This window comes from Bombyx mori, chromosome 18 (genome assembly GCF_030269925.1).
Source record: "Bombyx mori chromosome 18, ASM3026992v2".
Taxonomy (NCBI): Eukaryota; Metazoa; Arthropoda; class Insecta; order Lepidoptera; family Bombycidae; genus Bombyx; species Bombyx mori.
Window position 1 is genome coordinate 4,760,374 of NC_085124.1, and position 26,485 is coordinate 4,786,858.

General features: G+C 37.4%; 1 protein-coding gene across 3 annotated transcripts in view; it reads right to left on the reverse strand.

Moving 5' to 3' along the window:
• LOC101741673 (uncharacterized) overlaps positions 1–25,522 on the reverse strand; it is a 33,865-nt gene extending 8,343 nt beyond the window's left edge. The window contains exons 1-2 of one of the 3 annotated variants that reach the window (XM_062673612.1): positions 25,373–25,522; positions 25,127–25,219 (exon numbers count right to left, since the gene is read on the reverse strand). In XM_062673612.1, coding sequence (XP_062529596.1) covers positions 25,127–25,196 — 70 coding nt within the window. In that variant the 5' untranslated portion in view covers positions 25,197–25,219; positions 25,373–25,522. Of the gene's footprint in view, positions 1–21,797; positions 22,429–25,126; positions 25,220–25,372 lie in introns of those variants that run through there. The other 2 variants (XM_062673613.1, XM_038017326.2) reach the window with 2 other exon arrangements.
• Positions 25,523–26,485: the final 963 nt, after the last annotated feature.

Below are 26,485 nucleotides of genomic sequence, written 5' to 3' on the forward strand. Positions count from 1 at the left end.
CCTTTTAGGTTTCCAGAGATTAGGTAGGGGAAAAAGCCGCGATTTAAGCATATATTATTCTACTAATAGTAGACTTGTGTAGCTGTTGGATACGCAAATCATTTTTTGATTAGTATTCATGTGGTTAAACGAATGCTTATGAACATTGAACAACGTTTATGGCTGATAATTGGTCCATTGATACGCTTTCGACGGGCGTTGTGTGCATGTTAAAGGGTTCATAGCAACTAATGTTGACGGATTTTATAATGTAAACGTTGTTGAAAAGTACAAAAGAATTAGATTCTGAACACCGAACCACCTTACAGCTCCTGCTATATTCAAACGCTAGTTTTTTTTCTTTCAATTCATGTGTTATCTCCCTCGCGTTACTGCTCCTAAGCAATCACTTTCTAATGTTGTACTACGTATGTACAGGCTTATTAATGCTTGCATGAGTGAAACAACTATTTCCAATGTAACTAAAGCCACGACACAACGTTTCCAAATCGTGACCCCACCTATTCTAGATCACAAAAAAAATCATGAAATCCCTCTTCGCTCAAGGATTGCCAGAGAAGAAGTTAATTCCAGAGGTAGCCAAGAAAACAAAGTTTAATTCGTTAGAATTAGTTTCATTTTTAGCTTAAGGCCACTCCCTATGTATTACACCTATAATTCTCAAAGTTAAAATTTCTTTTGAGTCAGATTTATTGAGACATGATTTTAATTTATTTATCAAAATGACAACATTTTATGTCGCTGAAATATTATATGTCTATTTGAAAGTTACTTATCTGATGTTATGCGATGATCTAAAGAATGTATGTACACTTTTCCGATCACCTAAAGAAGTGATATATAATATTACGCATATTGGAACAAATGTCAGGTGACGAAAATCATGAACTAAGTAATCTAAGTGGTAGTTAACCACTTCGATAAACCGGCACGACATGAGAACCCTCTCATTGTGGCCGCCGGAAACTACATAGGCGATCCTGCGGACCAAATGGTAAACCGTCGATCCAATAACAGTGATTTTAGGTACCCCAAGCACCGGTCATCGTTCTCGTCGAACCCGTCGCTTGCGACGAAGGGCTCGGCGAGTAAATTAACCCACAGACACAGCCCACTGAGTTTCTCGCCGGATCTTCTCAGTGGGTCGCGTTTCCGATCCGGTGATAGATTCTGCGAAGCACGGGTAGGTTGCTAGGGTTTGTGTTAGCAACATCGTCAGGTTTGAGCCCCGTGAGCTTACCTACTAGTTAAGGTTACGCTGATATGGTCTCTTTAGACCATCACCTTAGATAGGAAAAAAAAAAGTTTATAATTCGTTTGATAGTAAACCTTAAGCTATTGTAGTATGTTTCACAAAAGAGACTACACAAGAAGGCGCGGTGGACGCATCATTGTGGTTTGATTAACATTAAACATACATAAAACCTTTTTACGATTTTTAGATTGAATCGAACTATTGTGGGTTTGGTTGATGTCACTGCCAAGGACACAGGACGCGTACTGTACCATAACATATAAATGCTTCCAGAACATTTATTTATTTGTCTCATTTTCACAACGATTAAGAGTTTGGAATGAAAATAATGTTACAGATACTTTTATCGTCATAGAAGGATATAAACAAATGCGTTTATCTGTGACGTATTTGCTTTGGTAAACAGCCATGTAGAAAGAGCACAGTCAAGCTTAACGGCTAGCATTTAGCAAGCCTACCATTGAGGACTCTTTTAAACTTTATTTTAAAACAGAGCGTGCCGTTGTGAATACAAATTGGTATGGCAACTTGGCTGCATTACAATAAAAGGAAATATTTATAATGCAGCTAAAAGACTTTATGGTGTAATTGATCTTATGCGGTGAGCGCTTTATTTTATTTCGATCTTAGGGCTTAGAGTTTATTACTCCTTAGCATAATGATTCTTACAACAAAAATGTATGTGATCATACAAAAAGAAATTGGACGTTACTTGAAATCATGTCTGCCTCAATTAAAATTGTTTATTCATTACGGAAAACGATACTGATTGTGGTATTTTTATTGATTTCTACTATTTAATAATTACGCATATATCCATAAAATTATGGAGAATACCGTTTGCAATTAAACTAACTAATAAATTGATGAGTGAACGCAACTAGTCTGCATTTTTTGCTATTTAGTAATCAGTAGGTCCTGAATTTTTATAGACTCGAATTTTGGAGCAAGAAAAAAACATGCACAGTCGTCAAGTTTTATGTATTTCTAATAATCAACTTTGTTGAGAGGCCTAATGCTGTCGCTAAATTGGTACTTGAGGTTTAAGTACCCTATTTCTATATATTGGGATGAATACAAGTAGTAATTTTAATGTACAGCCCATGCCGATTATCAAGGTACGTGGTACTGGTGGTAGGACCTCTTGTGAGTCCGCGCGGGTGGGTACCACCACCCTGTCTATTTCTGCCGTGAAGCAGTAATGGGTTTCGGTTTGTAGGGTGGGACAGCCGTTGTAACTATACTGAGATCTTAGAACTTATATTTCAAGGTGGGTGGCGCATTTACGTTGTAGATGTCCATGGGCTCCAGTAACCACTTAACACCAGGTGGGCTGTGAGTACGTCCACCCATCTAAGCAAATAAAAAAAAAAAAAACGTGGACTTCTAACTTTTTTTTTCAAGTTAAAAAATATTACAGGAAAACATTGACAAGAAAATGTATTAAAACAGTTATCACACATAAGAAGAATACATAAGAAAAAATCACAGCATATTATGCTGTCTGTGTACTTGTTGTGTATGTGTGTGTTTTTATTATATATACAAAAGTCGATTATATCCTAGAGATCGGATCAAAGATCGGGTAGCAAAGCGAGTAGAGTTTGGTACATCTTTAAATATATTAACACGTTGAACGCTACATGACAAATCGAGTATTTTCGTTTAAGCCACGGTGCTCACCGGTGAGCCTTATCTTACTGAACCGTTTGGGCCACGAGAGTCACCCGTGAGCCGCGTGAGTGTTCCAACGTAAACGCTTCTTACAACCCAAACATTGCAGCTATCAAACAAAACGCGTAGTGAGCCGCGGGGCCCTTTAGCCGATCCGAACGTCTTGGTTTTCAAATCCAATAGAAAGTTGTAGTTTTTATCAAGATTATAACATTTTCAAATACCATAAAAATTAGACGCTAAGTCTATAAATTTTAGAATAAAATCTCAGGTTGATAAAAATTACCGATTCCCTGATTTTGGCTTGGCCCGAATGGTTATAAATACGCTGGGCCCACCGATGGATCGCATGGTGTTCAATGTGTTAAGAAAACATTAGTTTCTTAACATTAGTATCTCAATATCGTGTCTTCTGTCAACAATGTGACAAATTCATCGTGAAATCGTGAGCGCCTAATAAAATTATGTACGACAAACTAAGTATGAAAACCTCGGCTTATTTCTTTGGGTATTTCTATAAAGCATGTAAAAATATTATCCGTTTTCATAATATTATACTGAACTTGTCCGAAAGTATACGTGAGACATTTTTTTTATAATTTTGGCTATCTCAGTCTAGAATAGCACCATCCCGTGTCTTTTCGTTAGACTAAAATAGACTATGCGATCCACCGGAAAATGGGGCAGCGTTCTTTCACTATTTTACCAGGGTACTGCGCCAACCGGCATTTACTGGAGTTTGGGCGTACAATAATCCCATACGAGTAGGATACAGCGATAGAAATCACGAAGCATGCGTTTCGGCTTAAGTGGTAGTAAAGTTGTATAATACAACAGAGACTTCCTAATGTCGCGAAGCTGGTAGTGGCAGTCACGTTGTGATCTCTCTGGGCTTCAGTAGCCTTGTGCGGAGTAGGACGAAACCTCGTTACCCATCATGCGCTAAATAGTCATAGGTTTGAAAATTATGGCCCTTTAGGGCGATAGCGAAGTTAGGGGATTCTACAATGATACAATACCAATTTATCTATGTTCCTTTTAAAAGTCAAACGCCATATAACTCACGTAATTGTATAATAGAGAGGTAAAGAGAACACATACTATCAGTACTATAGTACCATGAGAGTTTTATTATAGGGACTGAATAATGATTATCATATAAAGGATTCAGTCCAATTGTGTCTCAGCAGCACATTTCTGCGACGATGCCATCACGAGTTTCTCTTTGTGCCGAAATGCAATTCAGATTTCAATGAATCGAAGAAATCTGATGAGGAAGAATAACGGGCTCATCATTGAAGAAGGAAAAAAAACCAATACGTCGCTCACAAAATACAAACTTGAGAAGGTATTTTCCTCGATTGATGGATTATTTGCTTAACGCTGGACGACATACGACATCTCTAATTAGAGACTAATTCTCGCATCACGATTGAACGGGAGGCCGACGGATGTTTGTGTACGAGATCATATCATACTAAGCACGTGAAGTTCAAGTATGTTCTTTGAAATTCCACGTCACAGTTTAAGAGTCCTTGGATCGAGAGTCTGATTTTGGAATACGTTTAAGTTTCGTCAAAATCTGTCCAGCAGTTTTTTGAAAAAGCATTGTCCGTCGTCAAAATCACTCGCGTGAGTCGCTACAGGAATATACCGCTAAAATTTTCTTTTTTTTTCGGGGTAGGAACCAAAGTTCCCTTGAGATTTCCGCGCTTATAGAACGCGCGGGATATGTGCGACTTGGAGGCCGAGTTGTCATAGGTTGACCCATTGAAGGAGAACCCTGCAAGCTTGTATGACGCTGGTCCTTGCTCGAGACAGAATCCAGGTAAGATAGGGGTACCGTTTAACACTACAACCAGACTCGTAGCTCACCCTACCGTTGCTAGGCTGGCGGAATGTAACACTATCCTGCTTATCTCTGCTGTGAGATCTACCGCAGAATGTTATGTATCCATTTGGACTCATAATCCCTCTATAATGATATTTATTTTGTAAAGTACCAAAACAAATTGCGAAAAATCTAGAAAAAAGTTTATTTTAAGGAAAAAGTTGTTTCCGTTCTGTCGTAATCATACATTCAGATGTGCCATTTAGTAAGGACGTTGGCACCCGTCCCCTTGTCGACGACAGTTTTCCTCGTGTCTTCCTCACACGGGCTCAGAATGTAAACTACTTTATGAGCGTATCACATGTTTGCTAGAAATCGAAATGTAAACTCCTAAATCCCGTTTCTTGGTTTAGTGAATCAACGATTTTATTTATTTATTGAAGAATTTAAAAATACACTGAACCGCAAAATCAATTAACATTTTCTTTGGGTTTTTGTGTGTCGTACATAATTAAAACTACATTTACGGTTTGACGACTGATCGCTCACTCGTCATCGAGTTGGCCGTGATCACGAAAATTTTAATTACTACTATTATTAGCATTAGAAGGAGATCCTTACGCGGAAGTGGCATTGGATTGGTCACATTTTGAGAAAGCCCGATACCCACCTATCAAAGAGAGCACTGACCTAGAAAGTGTCTTGCAAAAGGAAGAGAGGCCGCCCCAGAACAACTTGGCGTCGCTGGTGGAGCAGGAGCTAGGGGTCTTGGGCATGACGTGGGAGGAACTAGAACAGACTGCCCAAGACCGATGTAAATGGAAAAAATTGATTCGAGCCCTACACCCCAGCAGAGGGTAATAGGAAAGAATGATGATTATGATGATGATAACCATTATTATTATTATTGAAAACCGAGTTTTTGCCCTTTAATGTTCCTAAAATTTCTCGAGCGTTACTATTTTTAGCATTCTCGTCGGGCTAACTGTTGAAGGCGATAATCCTGCAACATTCACATCTGTGTATAACATAATTGCATACGATAATCTCGCCTGTTCGTATTCGAAAAAACGCAGCTTGAGTGAGTAAGCCTTAGCATTGGGAATTTCAAATTTACCTGTCGGATATTTTGCGGGAAAATTTTGTCTTGTTGTAACATAATTCATTCAATGAATTCAATGTTTATAGCAAGCCATTTTTTATTGCCGTAATTTGATAGGCGACCTCATGGTGGCTTACCGAATGTAATTGTCGAAATATTTTGTTCTTGATAAAACAAACCTTTGCTCAAAGGATTTTAAAATGCCCTTTCTAGCGAGAAGCTCGCATACAGCCTGTTTCTGCCATACAGTAATCATATATTATCATAAAATTTCTAGAATAAGAGCACTTTCAATCAAATTAAGAGTTCGAGCTCATGTCTCAAGGATAGACTCATTGTCGTCAAATAAATTATTTAGGTGTAGTTTTCTAGGACTTCAAATCGCCCCAATCTATAATACTTTGTCGAAAATATAAAATCGCCCTAATTTGTATGTTACTAAAAATTTAAAATCCCTCCAATCTATACTTTAAAAACTGAAAACTACCTTAATCTAATATATGTATCGCCCCAATCTATAAATGTTAGTAAAAAGTTAAAATCGCTCCAATTCTATACGCTACCAAAGAGTATGCATTTGGTGAAAACTTTAGAAGGTTCTGAATTAAAAATTTTGTTAATTTTGACTAGAGAACATCATCGAGCATAGAAAATACAACAAAATCATCAAACATGCATCCAAAGAGTTACCTCATTGAATATATAAAGCCAATAGAAATGCTTAAGATTAACGCTTTACAAGGCGGATTGCCTTAAAATTACATCTCGGTCATGAGCATATGACACAAACAGGTCGCCACTGTATTATTATTAATGATTATGTTAAGCATTTTATTAAATTACGTACAGCTAGAACTCAAGATGGTTTTAGAATATCTGATCAAACAATTTGAAAATCGTGATCTTCTAGATTTGTTTTGTTGCTGATGATTTAGGGTCACCAATTGCTGTTTCTGTTCATTGCGTGCATTGTGTGCATGAAAATTGTGATCTTCTAGAGTTTTTTGTCGCTGATGATTTATTATTACCAATTGCTGTTTCTGTTCATTGCAGGCATTGTGTGCATGAAAATTGTGATCTTCTAGAATTTTTTGTTGCTGATGATTTATGATCACCAATTGCTGTTTCTGTTCATTGCATGCATTGTGTGCATGAAAATTGTGATTTTCTAGATTTTTTTGTTGCTGATGATTTAGGGTCACCAATTGCTGTTTCTGTTCATTTCATGTATTTTGTGCATGAAAATTGTGATCTTCTAGAATTTTTTGTTGCTGATGATTTATGATCACCAATTGCTGTTTCTGTCATTGCATGCATTGTGTGCATGAAAATTGTGATTTTCTAGAATTTTTTGTTGCTGATGATTTAGGGTCACCAATTGCATGTCTCAGGTCTTCTTCAATCTTTGTTATACAGGGTGTAGATACACCATGTAACAGCATGTAAGTACATTCATATTTTATGGCCCTATCGAGCGATGTGCCTATACTTTTGCTGAAATCCCGCAAGTAAATAAATAGTACTTTTTAAATGAAATACTAACAGAACACGTTGTTAAGTAATTAAATGAAAGTAAAGTAACATCTTGTATTAAAAACGCAAACAGAAAATCAAAGGGGATTGCCCACTCTCCATAGTGTGCTAGGCCCAAGGTGGACATTAAATATTACTATAAAAATGGACTGATTCAAATTCTTAAATGTATTAGATATCTAAAAAATATATTGAAATTGACGCCACTATTATAAAAAATATAATAAAAATAAAAAACTCGTTTTGAGGTTAATTTTCTATATAAATACCTCAAGAACTTTTCTTTTTTTAATGTTTAAGATGTTCCTAAAGTATTTTTATCCAATTGTAGTTATTAGGGTATAAAAAACACACATACTTCTTTAAATATCTATATTATTTTATATTTTCTTCATCTTCATACACAATTAGTAAATCATCTAAAAATAGCACAGGAGAGCATACGGTTTTAAATCTCGGTCAGGTTAAAACCACAATTCACACAATGGTTTTCAGCCGTAGTATGAAACGTTATTGATAAAAGCAAAATAAATCGAAGAAAAATCAAAACACATCCATTTTGAACGCAAGCACAAGCAGCAAGCGAAGTGTCAGTCAGTCAGATTAAAATCAGTGTTGTCAGTATAAAGAAAAATAATTACATGAAATTCATATATCGATCATTTTTTTAAATAACCGATATTGGATTTCTTTCTTAATCTTTTTTTTACGAGTACACATTATATTTTATTTTTTATGTTTTTGTTTTAGTTGTACATATTTAAATAACAATACAAGTTAAGTTTTTTTTTTATTGCTTAGATGGGTGGACGATCTCACAGCCACCCTGGTGTTAAGTGGTTACTGGAGCCCACAAACATCCACAACGTAAATGCGCCACCCACCTTGAGATATAAGTTCTAAGGTCTCAAGTATAGTAACAAGTTAAAGTCCAATGGGTATGTCTTTGATGTTATTTTATGTGCTTAAAATCGATTAAAATCGATTGATTAATGATAATATTTAAAATGATTTATTTATATGTTTTTTTATATACTTAAAATGTTTACTTAATACGTAAAAGGTTTTGAAGTTGGCAATATTTTTCCCGCAAAAATAAAATTCTTGTTTTTTTCAATAGAGTTACTTTTTTTAAACTACTTATTGTAAACTGTAGTGGCGCTTATTTGGAAGAAAGTAAATGCATATTTATTTATGACAAAATTAATGCACTAAGTATTTTTTCTCTAATCTATTGTCCGCTTTGGGCCTGAAATGGGCCGTCCCCTTTGCATCATGACTCGTGGACAGGACTTGATTACTGACGATTCTGTAGCGTCATCTTGCCTGTTTTAACTGCTAGTCGCTAAATATTAATAAAATCGGTTGAACATTAAACATATATTTTAATTGGAAATAATATACCACATACCACAAGTACCAATTATTAAGTATACTAGTTCAGTAATTTATGGCTTCGGAAATACATTGTTAATATATGTACAAGTCAATGTACAATGCGGGTCTTGCATTCATATCTAACACAATATGTATTAATACGAAATAGTAACAGTTTTCCTAAGGTTTCATTATTAAAATATACTTTTGTTTTGTTTTTTATTGTTTAGGTGGGTGGACGAGTTCAAGTCCCACCTGGTGTTAAGTGGTCATCGAAGCCCATAGACATCTACAACGTAAATGCGGCCGCTTACATGTAGACATAAGTTCTAAGGTCTCAGTATAGTTACAACGGGCCCTACCCTTCAAACCGAAAAGCATTACTGCTTCAGGGCAGAAATAGGCAGAGTGGTGGTATCTACTCGTGCGAAGCGACAAGAGGTTTTACCACCAGTAATTACGAAAATTATAATTTTGCGGGTTTGATTTTTACTACACGATGTTATTCCTTCACCGTGGAAGTCAATTGTGAACATTTGTTAAGTACGTATTTCATTAGAAAAATTGGTACCCCCCCGCCTAGCCTGCGGGATTCGAACACCGGTGCATCGCTAGATACGAATGCACCGGACGTCTTATCCTTTAGGCCACAACGACTCAATTCCATTAACAAATTATCTTTAATCTCGTGTTGCTCGTTTATGGTATCACCATGCTTCATAATATGTTGCCGCGAATCCACCGTGTCGAAAAACCGTAATTTGTGTATTATCTGTGAATATCGTTCGAAATATTCTGACATTTCTGTTATGTCAAATACTTTATCAAAGACTAGACAGTTCGTGAGAGGATATAAATATTTTTTGCCGAAATAATGATTTTTAAATACAGAATTCACGTTAACCAACCGAATCGTCAGCTTATTTCTGCCTTTTGAACTAAAAACGTAACCATTAGCAATGCGTCGTAAAATAATGAATGACGCGTCTAATGTCTATTACTTGGGCGAAAAGTAACATTCCTTGGATATCCTTTTTTGGTCTAGATGAGCCAACGTCCATCTGGTCAGTTGCGTTCGAAGACATTAATACGTTCAACAATCCCATTACTCTATTTCATAGTGCGACACTAAAAGGCAATGACGTTATTGTTAAAAAAAAACCCGCGGAACTCTTCGAATGGTACTAATGGGCAGTCCCCAGCCGCATCTTACGATAAATTACAATATTACTATATTTTGCGTCAATATATTTTGTGTAAGAATTTCTAAAAATCTGTGATCTTTTATTGGAACGAAGTTCCTTATGGGACGATGCGGAGGGGTACCCTAACCGGGAAAAAACGTCCGTAACGTAAGATTTTTATTATTTTCCCGGAATAAAATAAAGTTGATAACTTTGTAAAGTCGTTTTTTATTTATTTTTATCATTAAAAAAATCATAATAAAAAATGTATACCCGAATTTTTTACCTCGAATTAAATTTTACATTTTTATAATAAAGAACTTCGTTCCTATCCGGTGTCCCACAACACCACACATCTTTTTACTAATATTTATCGATTTAAGCAAATCATAGTTTCTTAGGTTTTTACGAGTCATAGTTACTGAAGGAGATTCATAGTTTGAATTCGATTAGTCTACCATTATCACCGAGTTTCTTAATAAAACATTCTACAAGTCGAAACAATGATTCCATATGTAATGTTTCTTGTTATTTTTATATATGTACATAATTATTGAAATTTTGGAACGAAGTTCCTTACGGCAGGCTTGGAGGACATAGGGATTTTCATGCGCGACCGAACTGAAAAAAATATGATAGTAAAACCGTAAGAAAAAATCAGTGGAAAAAATCCGTGGAAAAAAGTGCGTGGAATAAAACCGTTAAATGAGACGTGCGCAGGCGCGACAGTCGCATACACAAGCGAGTAGTGTATAATACCTTTCTCTTTCTCCCTCTTTCTTTTCGTTCTCTCATCCATTCTCTTTCTATTTTACGTAATTTATTATTTCCTAAAATACTGAATTTCCTAAACACTTTCCTATACTTAAATAAAAACTAATCAGCAAAATTTAAGAGAAAAATCAAGAAAACCTACATAAAATTGAGCACGATTTTGGAACGAAGTTTTTTTTTGCAAATTGTGTCGATTCTACATTAGCCGAAGGAACTTCGTTCCTATTTGGTGTCCCACAACACCACATTTGTATTTTTGAAATTTTATTACCGTATAAAATAATAAAAATATAATTAATTAGGGTTGGCTCTATAGAATTTAGTTCTTGAACTTGTAGTTATTTTTTATGTATAATATAATAAAGGTTGTTCATCCAAAGCTGTCTTTTATTATCTCAAATCATGTAAAGCCTTTAGAGTACTACAACCAGAAACATCCGTAGGACTAAACTGTGACCTCGTCTCTACCTAGAGTCACATTAAAACTTATTAGAACATTTCGAAACAGAACTAAACGTAACGTATTAACATTGGTTAGCTATTGACGTGTGAACTGGAGCTGTGGCTTCGTTTTCATATAAGCAAACGTTTTCTATACTTTTCATCTCAATAAGGGTGTGTGTATATTTTTTGTAAACTTAATGTTATTTATAATTAATATCTTCTTCTTCTTTCTTTCTTATAACCCCCCTCTACTGGGGTGTAGGGCTTGAATCAATTAATGTTATTTATATAGTAACTGCTATGTATCTTAATGGTAACGTAAAGCACAAACCGTTGCGCCAACGCCATCGAGATCTGTGAACTTAGTACGAGTTTTTTAACGTTCTCGATAGCGTAAAAGTTAACATAAATTTGTATGGAGTTAGAACGGTTACCTACGTTTGCCGCTAGGGGCGCTGTTCCAACTGCATACAAATTTGATTTAACTTTTACGATACCGAGAACGTTAAAACACTCGCACTAAGCACACTGCTCCTCATATCTCAGACAGAGTAACAGTAGTCACTAAAAAGTAAATGTGTTGAGTTGCTCGAATGTATCTTTCGAGCGACGTAGCTTCGGTAGGCAGCAGCTTGGCTCTGCCCCTGACATTGCTGAAGTCCATGGGCGACGGTAACCACTCACCATCAGGTGGGCCGTATGCTCGTCTGCCTACAAGGGCAATAAAAAAAAAAAAAACGTGGGCAAGAACAAAAACAATTGTTTCGCGCGACCACGAAAACTGTATTTGAAATTTCAACGACTAGAACCAACTGTAAAAGGTTTGTTTTAACGAATGACAGTAGTTTGGTACGTGCAGACATTCTATTATTTACAGTTTTCATCGCTCAAGGAAAAATCCTGACGGCTGTGATGTGTAATCGATCGCGTGACGCGAAAACAATAGATAGTAAGTATTGAGTCGGTATGTAATTATTGTAAAGTGACATAGTTTCGGTATCATAGGAAATCGTATGTTGAGTTATTAACGTCAGGTCTTATTCACGAGTATGGTCAACGTTGTTTTTCGTTTTTTAGTCCGTTACTCAACGGGGTTTTTTGTGTATGATAATGATTGTACATTTGAAATCAGAGACTCAACATTTTTACTTTCAATCCCCTGAAAGTCGTACATGGGGTGTGCAGATCAATGCGTATAGTTGGCAGTATGTAATGCTTTGTCTGTGACTTCATACAGAGACATCGCGTCGAAAACTCATTCCACGTTCGAAGCGATCCCTTCGAGTCAAAAACTATTGTTAAATATGAATTTAGTTTGGAAACCAAAACTTTGAAAGTCAATCTCTAATTTTGGTCCAACAATTATTATATATTTCGAAATTCGATTTGAAATTTTCAAAGACAATCATCAATCGGCAATTGGTCCTTCATATCACTACATAGTATAAAACAAAGTCGCTTTCTCTGTCCCTATATCTGTCTTTCCCTATGTATGCTTAAATCTTTAAAACTACGCAACGGATTTTGATGCGGTTTTTTTTAATAAATAAAGTGATTGAAGAGGAAGGTTTATATGCATAATAACATGCATTAAATAGTGGGGAAATCAATAATAAATTACAGTTTCCGAAGCGAAGCGAGGGCGGGTTGCTAGTTATTTATAATTTTAATATTGGTACTTACGAACACAATCATTTTTGAAACATTTTAGTTTTTCTACAAGTATCGTGCTTTGGTTACTCTATTTCTATTTTTCTGAATAATCCATTTCGGATTCCATCTTAATTTTTGTATTTTTGTTCTAACGCCAATCTATATCTTTCGCGTCAATTAGGCGATTTCCTTGTTGTTATTAATTACGTATAATTAATAAATCATATTAGTTCAGATATTCTTATGGGTAATTTTGTCATCCGTTACATATTCTAACCTTATTTTCTAACTACGAAGTCTAGTCATTACACGGGTTGATCGAAAAACTGCAAAACTTGAAACTTTGACAATTGATGTCTTTATACTATTCCCATGAGCTAAAGATGTATTTCACTCCTGACGGGGTACTTTGATAATGAAGGACTCCCAATTAATTATTACTGGTACTCTTGTGAGTCCGCGCGGGTAAGTACCACCACCCTGCCTATTTCGGCCGTGAAGCAGTAATGCGTTTCGGTTTGAAGGGTGGGGCAGCTGTTGTACTGTAAAAACTGAAACCTTAGAACTCATCTCTCAAGATCTCTCTCATTTAAATTTTCGATGTCTATGGGCTCTGGTAATTACTTAACACCAGGTGGGCCGTGAGATCATTCACACATATAAGCAATAAATAAAAAGTTTATATTGTAACCATGCCGTCGATACTTTCAATATTATAATCCTGATTCACTCGTGCGAAACCGGGTGAGTAGCTAGTTGTCTTATAAAGCAATAAAAAAAACGTCCACTTTATCAGATTATAGACGAGTTAATATAAAACTCAAGTACTCTTTGTATATAATCGAGATAATTCATCATTATCTAATTTTTGTAAATATTTAGTTGTAATAAATTAATTTGGTACAGATTATACTAGTTTATTTGGCTGTTTAGGTATTTACTTAGCGCGTTTAAGACAAAAAAAAATTGCGCCTGAATACCTGGTTTAGTAAAAACTTTTTGATATTCAACTATGTGTTTATATTCGTATTTTGAAACAAATTCTTTGCACGTAATTTGCACGCTTTCTGTGTGTTTCTTTTGTGAATAGTAGTAGTATTTAGTGTAGTAGAATATTTCAATTAAATCTTTAATCACATAAAAAATTTAAATCATCATCAATCTTAGCAGATGTGTGATTTTTAATGAAGAAGTCTTTTAGAACTACGGAATGGCCAACAACTTATTAGTAGTTACTGTAAGTCATGGACGCCGTAATCTGAATAGTGTAACTGGTGAGCCACGTTTTCTCATTATTCAAATCGAAACTTTGTGAAAGAAATAAGCAGGCTCCTAATACACATAAATTTCATTAATAACATCGCATAGAAGGCATACGCGTCGTGGGAAGAACACCATCCATATGATCAGATCTGGTTAAGAAAGTGGTTCGTGGTAGTCTACCCTATGCGGTCCATGCCACCCATGACCGAACACTACGGAAGAAAGTCACATATGGTCGCGATCCTCAGCAGTGAGGGAACGACGAGGAAGAAAATTTATTATTTTCTAAAAAAAAACGTCATAAGAAATCTACTACGTTCCAATCGCCCCGAAAAAGAGTGGCTTTCTTTTGTTTTATGTAGCTAATCTTGTCGCGTAATTTGAAAAAAAAAAACAGAGGCACCGAATTATGAACCTTATCCTTTTGATAATTTGAAGTTTATTAACCAAAAATTGCTCTGAATATTCACCTGAACAAAGATCGTTGTAAATTGACAATATCTAAACACCATACGTCTAATGGACTGTTTTCCAAACATATCTTTTAAAATCAATGCATTACCATTAATTATCCAACAGACTAACGGGAGAACTCTCTGTGTGTTAACTAACGGCATCCTGAAAGACATAAAATTTAAGATGCCACTACTGTATTTAAATTCCCAGTGAATCTAAATTTATAGTGAAAACTAATCAGTGATAAGACATTTTTTATTTTACAATTTCTCAACGAACTTTAACTAAATATTTCATCATTTTCTTTAAATATGTAAAATACATATATCTCGTCTTTCTTTCACAAATATTTTTCTATATTTAATTAAATTAAGTTTTTTAAACGGATATATTTCACTACTTTATTATCTACCTGTTTCATAAAATTTCGAACAGCCAATTTGAAATCTCACTCTGATTGAAATTAGCCTTATTCAGGACGCTTACTTTACATTAGATGCCATTTGGTTGACACTTATGTAACTGACACCACTCCGTCTACTTAACACTAAATAACCCAAATAATTACTAAGCAGCCATAAATGATACAAACCTTGCACAATTAAATGGTTAATCTAATCATAAAGTTTTAATCACCGCTGTTGAACGAAGACATGTTTCTTAAAAGTTTCGTCTATACTAATATTATAAAGAGGAAAGATTTGTTTGTTTGTTTGTTTCGAATAGGCTCCGAAACTACTGGACCGATTTGAAAAATTCTTTTTCCATTAGAAGCCGACATTGTCCCTGATGAACATAGGCTACTTTTTTTTATTAATTTTTTATTTTTATTTTTTTGGTTTCATGTGTGTTTTAATGTTTCCGAAGCGAAGCGAGGGCGGGTCGCTAGTCTTTATATAATTTTGTTGAAGCTTGCGAAATACAATTGCTTCTAGAATTTCATGTCTGACACTATTGGTCAATACAACGACTGATTAATGATTTTAATTGTGTTCGAATCAATAATAAATCGTAATCTATTACATCTTTAAGATACTGTCGATTTCGCAAAGAAAGTCTAATAGATATATATAAAAAACATTGCTAGATTTTTTTGTTTGCTTTGTCTTTCGTTTAACCAATAGAGTTAAAGTATCGTATAGTTTTTTTGTTAACATATCACGGAAGTTTTCCGGCATAGTACTATGAATATATGTTACACGCGAGTGGGTGTACACATTTCACTTACATATTTCATCTAGTGAAGAGTTTTACGTTTCATAAAAAGGTGTTTAAAATGTAAATAAAACGGTCATAAATTTCATGCGCGGGTAGTTACCACCGCCCTGCCTATTTCTGCCGTGAAGCAGTAATGCGTTTCGGCTCGAAGAGTGGGGCAGCCGTTGTAACTATACTGAGATCTTAGAACTTATATCTCAAGGTGAGTGGCGCATTTACGTTGTAGATGTCCATGGGCTCCAGTAGCCACTTAACACCAGGTGGGCTGTGAGCTCGTCCACCCATCTAAGCAATAAAAATGTTTATAATTCAATTGGAATGTATTTATTTTGCTTAAGTGTTTACTAAGATATAGATGGCGAACTAAATTCCTGAGACGTTATCTACCAGGTATTGTCGAGAGTGTAGTATTAGTGTGGAAATTATGACATTTTAAACTGTAGTCATGTTACTTAAGCAGTCCTGTCGCGAACCAGTCATGAATTCTGCCGTTATATGTTAAAAAAAATTCAATAGGCAATTATTTTGAAGAGACCATGGTCGTGCAGCAACTTTAAAAAAAAAGGCATCGTATTTCTATATATTTAGTGGGACGTCAAATTTTATTGTCAGTAGTTCAGTTTCATAGTAATCTTGAAAAAAATACGGATTCTTAATTATTTATGTCTTCTTTTTTTGCACTAGTTTAATAAAATTCAATCTTCGACGTCATGAATCAGCGTGAGCAGTGGCATTCACCCTAATACAATATATAAAAAAAAAAACTTTTCGAATATTTGTTGTGAAAACATCAAATTTATTTCCTTATAATTTCTAAATCACCGCTGTTGGCCTCTTTCATGTTAAACGCTTACTGAAGTCAGTATATCGGCCTGGTGTAAATAGGCAAAAAGTAATCTATATACATATATAAAAATGAATTGCTGTTCGTTAGTCTCGCTAAAACTCGAGAACGGCTGGACCGATTTGGTTAATTTTGGTCTTTAATTATTTGTGGAAGTGCAGAGAAGGTTTAAAAGGTAAATAAATATGAAAATTCTCGGAACCAAATAAAGTTTAGGTCTTTTATTTATCGATTGAGCCACTACGAAATCTGCCGGTTCAGCTAGTCGTTACTAAAATAGGCTGTTAATGATGACTGGTTTTATTTTCTAGACTGGACAATAAACACTTTTTATAAGTATTTGCTATGCGTAATAGACGTTGTATAATTAGATTACAAAACAATGTATTGATAAAACAGAATAAGGACACGCTTTCGACTTAAACGTAATATTTGCAACTATTGTGCTAACTAGAATATCGTTTTAAGTGACCAGTAAATATAACTCAAGTGTTCTATTGAAAAGTCATTTATCTGATCGATTACCTTATTACGGCCCTTGACGACTATTTTTATCGACAAATACCGTTAAATACATGTTGAGAAATGAATACAATATTCTTGTGTTCTTTTTTTATTCATTCTCGTATGGACGCCTCGTTGGTTCAATGATCAGTGTGATTAGTGTGAGTTTTGAAAAATTTTGATCGAGTTTCTCTTCGGTTGCCGCTAGGGGCGCTGTTCCAAACCCCATACAAATTCGAGTTAGATTTAACGCGATCGAGAAGTAAAAAAACTCGCACTAAGCACATAGTAGCTAATATAATCAGTACCTCCCACACGATTCTGATTCCTGGAATTGGAGGTCTAAGTATGTGTCGTTTCCTAAATCCTAAATTAGGGATCGTTGATCGTGGATTGTTTGTTATTACGGCAGTTGGGTAAACTATCTCACAATCGACTATGATATTAGTGGAGTGTACAGGCATTGCGATGCTTATAAAATCGAACCAACTGTACCCTTTAGCAAAATACGCAGACAATACCACTGGTTTTTTTTTAACCATTTTCATTGTGAGATTGTGTCTATTTAGTCAATTAAAAAGGAGATTGAAATATTAAATCTCACTAATGTATTGACATTGCAGGCTATGTAATGCAATTAAAATCAGAGCTACGCGAGTTTCATCATCATCATCATCAGCCTGCGGCAGTCCACTGCTGGACATAGGCCTCCCCCAAAGCTCGCCACTGAACCCGATCTTCGGTTCTACGCATCCAGTTACTGCCAGCTGCCTTGCGCAGGTCGTCGCTCCATCTAGCAGGAGGGCGTCCCACACTACGTTTGCCGGTTCGCGGTCTCCACTCCAGAACACGTCTACCCCAACGGTTATCGGTTCTGCGACATATGTGACCAGCCCACTGCCACTTCAGCTTACTAACTCTGCGAGCTATATCGATCACTTTGGTTTTTGCCCGAATGACCTCATTGCGTATTCGGTCTCGCAATGACAAACCGAGCATAGCTCGCTCCATAGCTCGCTGAGTAACTTTTAATTGGTGGACTAGTCGCACAGTCAGTGTCCACGTTTCGGCTCCGTAGGTAAGCACGGGTAGGACGCACTGATTATAGACCTTTGTCTTCAGACATTGTGGTATGGGCGACGAAAAGACCTGACGAAGCTTCCCGAACGCTGCCCAGCCCAACTGAATCCTTCTGGTCACTTCCTTCTCAAAGTTGTTTCTACCTAGTTGTAGGGTCTGTCCCAGGTAGACATACTCTTGAACAACTTCGAGAGGTGTACCGCCAACATCGATTGGTCTCGGAATGACGTTTCCGTTAAACATTACCTTGGTTTTATCCAAGTTCATTCCGAGGCCAACCCGTTGGGATGCAGCATTAAGGCTGTGCACCATTTCTTGTAAGTCCTGCAGCGATTCCGCCATGATGACGATATCATCGGCAAAGCGAAGATGTGAGATGTACTCGCCGTTTATGTTAATGCCGCGTCCGTTCCAGTCCAGAGTCTTGAAAACGTCCTCCAGTGCGTTTGTAAACAGTTTCGGGGATATAATATCCCCCTGTCTTACACCTCTGCGCAACTGGATTGGTCTCGTCTGGTCTTTCTGTACTTGGACGGTCATTGTAGCGGCATCGTACAGGCATCTTAGTGCATCGATGTATCGCCAGTCAGCTTGACACCGCTGCAAAGATTCCAGAACAGCCCAGGTCTCGATCGAGTCAAAGGCTTTCTCGTAGTCCACAAACGCCAGACATAGTGGCAGATTATACTCTTCAGTCTTCTGTATAATCTGCCGAACTGTGTGAATGTGGTCCACGGTACCAAATCCTCTTCGGAATCCTGCCTGTTCCGGAGGCTGGAAGTCGTCAAGTCTCTGAGCAAGACGATTCGTTATGACTCTCGAAAACAATTTGTAGACGTGGCTCAGGAGCGAGATGGGGCGATAATTCTTTAAAAGTGTTTTATCTCCTTTCTTAAAGAAAAGGACAACTATGCTCCTGCTCCACGCCCTTGGGGTTTTACCGGTAAAGAGGACAGTGTTGAAGAGCTTCTGGAGCTCCCTAATAACAGGAAGACCTCCTGCTTTCAAGAGCTCAGAAGTAACACCATCCTCCCCCGGGGCCTTTCCGTTTTTAAGATTTTCAAGAGCCATCCCGATCTCGTCTACACTAATCTGTGGCAGCTCGTCGGTGTAGTGGCGGGACAGTGTGGCTCGGACATCTGCTGGGTCGGAGACAGGCTTAGTTGCTTTGGAAGTATAGAGGCCTCCGTAGAAGTCCTCAAGTTCCTTGAGAATCTCCGGTTTGGAGGCGAGAATTTGGCCATCCTTTTTGGTCAGTTTTGTAAGGTGGCTTTTACCAAGAGGCTGCACGAACACCTTGGCTCCTCGGTTTTGCTCGATTGCGTCATTGATCCGCTGAGTATTGTACCGTCGGAGATCGCGTCGTACCAGCGTCCTGATTTTCTTATTAAGAGCCACCTTCTCTGATTGTGTGGCCTGTGTGTTTTCTCGCCTTTCTTCCATTAGCCGGAGAGTCTCGGATGATAACTTTGATGTTCTGCCTGTACGACCCTTTGGACACAGTCTCTGTCCCTCCTGTCTCAGTGTCCTCACCACGCCATCTAAGGCCTCGTCTACGTCTGTGGTGGTTTCCAAGGCAGCGAATCGGTTGTGGAGATCTAGCTGGAATTGCTCCGGATCTACAGCCATGTGATGTAGGCTGGGTCGAAGCGTAGACTTTATTAGACGAGTGCGTTCTAACTTGAAGTCCATATTCAGTGTGCCTCTGACAAGTCGGTGATCACTACCGGTATTGAACCTGCTGATCACAGAGACATCCCTGAATATATGCTTCTTGTCCGTCATAATAAAGTCTATCTCGTTTTTCGTCACAGTGTCGGGGCTTAGCCAAGTCCACTTCCTTTGTGGCTTCTTTTTAAAGAACGAGTTCATTAGAAAGAGCCTCTCACGCTGAAGGAAGTTGACTAGCATTTGCCCCCTGTGGTTCCTACATCCATAACCGAAGGATCCTAGCACCGATTCGTCGCAAGTCTGTACTCCCACTTTAGCGTTAAAATCTCCCATGACAACATTGAAGTGGGCTTTTGTGGTATCGTGCAGAGCCCTGGTGATATCGTCGTACACAATCTCCACATCGTCATCCGAGTATGACGAAGTCGGTGCGTATACTTGCACCACCTTAAGAGAGTACCTTTCGGTGAGCTTAATTACGAGATACGCTACCCGTGTCGACACACTGGATACCTCTATAATGTTGTCCGTCAGGATTTTATTGACGAGAAAGCCAACTCCACCTTGTCCAGGTTGGTCTCCTTCCCGGAAGTAGAATAGGTGGCCTGAGTCCAGAGTTATGACGTCATCCCCCTGTCTTCGGACTTCGCACAACCCTAGTACGTGCCATCGTATCCTTCCTAATTCCGCTTCCAGTTCCTCAATATGTTCGTCAAGCCGCAGGGTCCGGGTATTGAGAGTCGCCAGGGTCATTTGGTGGTAGCTGTCCGTAGCCCGGGGATTCTTCGCACCCCCTGCCTTACCGTTACCATGACTGCTACCGTAGCCAGGGATAGTAAAGCTGCCGGGAACTGGGGGCCGTTTTTTATTTGTAGCTGCCATAAGGGGGGGTTATGCCGTAATCGCCACGCTTGGCAGGCGGGTTGGCGATCGCAGTGCTCGGTGCCTTGCACCGGTAATGCTGCTGCCCGTTACCGGCCAGGAGATTTCCGCACCGAGTGGTTTTCGTTGATGGTTATTCCGCCATCTATCGGTCACCAGAGCCCTGTTCGTCAATCAGCAGGATGCACCACGTGCAGGTAGGGTTGGCATTTGAGACAGTGTGGTGTTAATTTGCCCCATTACGCGAGTTTAACTATTACTTATGTTCAGAAGGTAATTTCTTTAGCTAGTACCTGCGCTTTCAGGCTCACAATACGCCCAACCCACTTGTTTATAGTCATACAGTATATACAGGCTTAGTTTGAAGAATAAAATACACCCTGTATTTTACGTTCGCGTATTTAGTGATGTGAAAGAAGGAAATATATGCAATTCACACATAGATAATTGAAAGTGTCATCGATGCCATCAGTATAAAACTCAAAAAACATTAATAAATTTTAGAATCATAACATTATTACTATGCTAAATATTGAAAGAGATGAAACGTTTTCTTGGAAAATTAATTGAATATAACGTAATTTATTAAATTTTTATTCCTAGCCAAAACTTATCTTAATGCTATAAGTATAATAGAAAATATTCAACAATTAATGCACTCATTGTTTCCTCTATAATTTGTATTAAAAAAAAATACTAAATAGGAACAATAAGAATAAAAAAATAACATATTCAGAAAATAAATTGTATCATTCATTTGTCGCTAATAATCTAACGAAATAATCTTAATGTTAATTTTTATTCAAACATCAACAGCTGTCTCTTACAGCGTAAACAAGTTTAAACATTACAGAAAAAATAAAAATGTTTATTATTGATTAAGAAAATTTGATTAGATTCATTTAGGAAAACGCTGTTTATTTATTTATTAACAAAGTCTAAATAAACAAAGAACATTCAACATTAAAAAAACTTTTGAATTTAAACAACATATTGTAGGAAATCGAAAGGGCAGTAATTAAAAATAATAATAATAATAAGACAAAACTCACTTTGAATTTCGAGTCTTTCCAGTTTTTCTTCGGCTCTCTGTTGCACTTCTAAAGGACTTTCTATGTGATAAAATATACTTGCGCCCACCAAAAGGTAAATTATGTGGAGAGCAAGCATACAAGCTAGTTGCTTTGTGGACATCATCTTGACTAGGTTTTATAATATATATATATAATTTTTTTTTTTCTAATAATATTTCCAGCACCCCAGCCTCGAAACACAGCACCGAAATGTTCGCAATAAACTGTCGCGCACAATTAAAAAATCCGTTTCGTCCATTCCGCGCTCACTAATTGAAGTTTCATGATCTTCATCGTCAATGTCCCACGACGATCCGATCGGTACCGACACAGCGTGGTCATGTTGTGCTCATTTCATTCGGTTAGTCGATGGAAAACTAAGTTTTTTTTTTTATGAGTTCCCGATGCGTCGATGTGGTACGTAGCGAACGTTGTGATTGAATGATTTTTCCCGGCGCGGGCGCTTGCACGACAGTCGTACAGCGATGTCCTTTTTTTATACGACAAGTTCTAAATATCCGAGTGACATTACGCATTAGCTCGTCGTAAAGGATAATAAGTAAGGTTGTAACCGACATAGTTATAGAGGCACTGACGCATTGATAATGTCGCCGCGATGGGAAAGATTTCGTTTACAACGTGGGATTAAAGAGGATTCTGCATTTGATAATGTAGTGTGTGTGCGAAGAGAACGTTACATCACACACTCCGATAGTGTTTTTTGTTAAAATAAGAAAATTGTCTATGTTTCTTATCATTATTGTTGATTTTAAGCATCGAAAAGAATCTATTTCGAATGTATATAACTTGTTCTAATTTTAATTTTTATTAGCATTTAAATAACATAACTAGTATAGAGAAAAACACATTCTAAATTCGAATAAATTTTATTATAATACATTTACAAAATACATTTGAGGATTTTTTCGATCAGAATATTCTTATGCAGAATCAATCTAATTTTATTAGTAAAATGAGATATATTAATTTAAATTTATTAACAAATATATATGATGAATGATGAAATTCATTCTATATAGTCTTTTTATCCTTTCTGGACCTGGTTATACTCCTTTTCATGACAATCTTTTTGGATGTCCATCTACGCTGATTTCGTTTTTTTTTTGCTTATGTCCAATAAGGTAAGACCTTAGAGACCTTTAACGCCCCCGAAGGGTCAGGCAAATTTTGGAACTCACCACTTTAGGTTTTCCTTCGACTTCTATAACTCTCTCTCTTTCTTTTTATTGGAATGCTCACACCAATCTCCTTCATTCTTTCCTTACCGGTAAACTTATTGTCAAAATCCATTCAGTAAAATTGTCATGAGCATTACAAGCATTAAACAGGTATTTCGGTCATCGCAGGGAAATCCTTAAAGATTCATTTTCGACATATTACGTGAGGAAATCGAATGGACGAATGAATGTGACGCCGTTATGACGTATGCAGTTCGGAATATGCTCCTAGCTCCCACGAAACCGCGAACATCACTATTGTATCGATTTTATCGAGAATGGGTTTTAAATTCGGTACGTGTCTTCTAACACGTTAATTGGGACGTGGTCTCTAAGCACGCGGTTTCCAAGTCCATTTTCCGGGTTTTTGTGTGATGTCATTATAATATACATATGTCCATAAGGTTTTGGAATCAAAATGTATTTTTGTTGTACAGGAAACCCCACTTAAAGTTGATTTGAAATAGAAAACTTTAAGATCACGGACAAGATTAAAACGTCTGTCTAAAAACGTTTTGGATTGATAAAATAATAACATTAATTCATTGCATATTATCTATTCTATCGGCCCACATGTGTCCACTGCTGGGCCTCCTTAGAGCTCCCCCCAAGACTCACTACAACGATCGGTCCTGCGCTGGTTGCTGTAGCCCGCACCAACTTGAAACCCCTTCAGGTTATTCAATCCCGATTCTGCAGGATAGCCGTCGGAGCACCATAGTTCCTGAGGAACGTGGATCTCCACGATGACCTGGAGTTCGACTCTGTCAGTATGTATCTACAGTCGGCATCATTGCGCCATTTCGAGAAGGCGGCACGACATGAGAACCCTCTTGTCGTGGCCGCTGGAAACTACATACCCGATCCTATAGACCAAATGGTAAACATTGGACACAGCCCACTGAGTTTCTCACTGGATCTTCTCAGTGGGTCGCGTTTCCGTTCCGGTGGTAGATTTTGCGAAGCACTGCTCTTGCTAGGGTCAGTGTTAGCAACACTTCGGTTTGAGCCCCGTGAGCTCACACGTTAGGGTGAAGCTGAAATAGCCTCTCAAGGCTATCAGCATAGGTAAAAAAAAACCTGGTTGCATCCATCGGATCCCCGCGGACCTCAATAGGTCGTCCATCTTGTGGGAGGCCTACCCACGCTACGTGTTCCGGTACGTTGTCACTCACCATCAGGTGGGCCGTATGCTTGTCTGCATACAAGGGCAATAAAAAATAATAAAAAATAAACAGTTGCCGGTTGCCTGAACCAAATTACTTTTCAAGTAAAAATTCGTCGTCGTGGCCTAAAGCATAAGACTCTCGGTGGATTCATATCGAGCGATGTGAATGTGCCGGTGTTCGAATCCGCCGGCAGATAAAAATTTGCTTTAATGAAATATACACGTACTTAACACACGGTTATAAATTACTTCCACGACGAAGGATTAAAATCGTGTAATAAAAATAAGCTCGCCAAAATTATAATTATACATACGTAAAAATGATTCTCGTTTTTTTTATTGCTTTGATGGAAAAATGGAATGGAAGAGCTCACGGTCTACCAGGTGTTAAGTGGTTACTGGAATCTATAAACATCAACAAAGTAATTGCGGCACCCCACCTTGAGACTGAATTCTAAGGTCTTCGTTTTTACAGTACAACGTCTGCTGGATCCTTCAAACCAAGATGCATTACTGCTTCACGGCAGAAATAGGCAGGGTGGTGATACCTACCCGTCCGAACTCACAAGACGACCTACTACTTGCAATGATACCATTTCTCATTGCAAGTAGTAGGCAATTGCAATTGCAAGTAAACACACATAAAATTGGCGTTTTTAAAAAAATGTACCCGTAAAGTATAACTATCGCTACGTTTGAAGGAAGAAGCATGAAATTCAACACCTATTAAAGTTTCTTATTGAATTTTTTCGGTGACCAAATCACACACGGGCATTCCCTGTACTATGCGACTAGATACTGATATAGATATAAGGGTCTATATCTTGCTATGTCTCGCTGTATAGATGATAAATAGTCAGACAAAGGGCAAGCAAACGTGTTTGTTCACGAGAATATTTTACCTGAAGAGGGCTCGTATCCATGTAGCTTCAGTCCAACAGCCAACTCGCCACCAACAACAACATCAGCCATTGATACCAACGACTTTCATCAATCTGATGAATGACGAATTATTATTATTTTTAACTTAACAGTGTCACAAACTCTGAAACTATTCTCCAAGTCTATCTGTATTTTCGAATATAGGCTTCAAGAAGTCAATAACCGCTTACCTTCATTTACTCACTCACTCACACTCAATCACTTACCTTCGTAACTGTAAGTCTAGTTTCAATCTTCAGTAAGTACTGGAATGACATATTTTGAGTCTGGATGCTTCGGTGTCACACTGACTGACTGTGCTGAAAAAACACAGCCTTGATTTTAACGTTTACAGCATATAATATATTAGTTGTCGTCCGTGTGCACGAAAACTGTGGAGTTTTTTAAAATTCAGACATTGTCGAATTAAAACTAATAAGAATGCTGTTAAGCCGTAAAAATGGTAATAATTATAATCCATTTAATTATAGCAGTAGAAGTAATTTCGGGTAATTAATGGTTTATAACAGAGAAATACGAAAGCAGTGCTCTTATCTAAAATTAGTGTTGTCAAAAACTAATATACATATACTTTTTGTAAGAGAAAACCTTTTAATAAGTAAATAAATAAAAATCATTAAAATACCTATACATTTGCTCGTTAAAAAATTTCAGGTTGAACAAATAAAAAAGCTTAAAAACTCAATTGAATGTTCAAATGAAAATTATTAAATTTATCTTTTGTGCGGAATTCTAATTATTAGTAAGTTAATAACTGTTTTTTTTTGTTATTTCCCTTGTAGGCAGGAAAAGTTCTTGAGTGGCGACCGCGTACCGGAAGACGTAGCGTGGGTAGGCCTCCCACAAGATGGACCGACGATCTATCGAGGTTCGCGGGGATCCGCTGTATGCAGGCAGCGCAGGACCGGTCTTTGTGGCGAGGTTTGGGGAGGCCTATATCCAGCAGTGGACGTCTGTGGGCTGATAAGAAGAAGAAGAAGAAGGCAGGCAGAAGCCTACGGCTCACCTGATCGTGAGTTACAGTTGCCAATGGCCGTCATCAACTAAGCCGCTGCCTACCGCTGAATACAAATATTGTAGCTGTCATGAAACCAATATGAAATCGGGTTGCTTTCATTCGGTTTGTGGAAATTGATAAGTCGGGATTTTCACATGGCCATCGGACAAAAGGACAATGAACCCACTTTACGCTTAATAAGGTAGTGTGAGCGCTAGTTTGCATATCTATACTTAATATTATAAGGCTGAAGAGTTTGTTTGTTTGAACGCGCTAATCTCTGGAACTATTGGTCCGATTTGAAAAAATCTTTCAGTTTTAA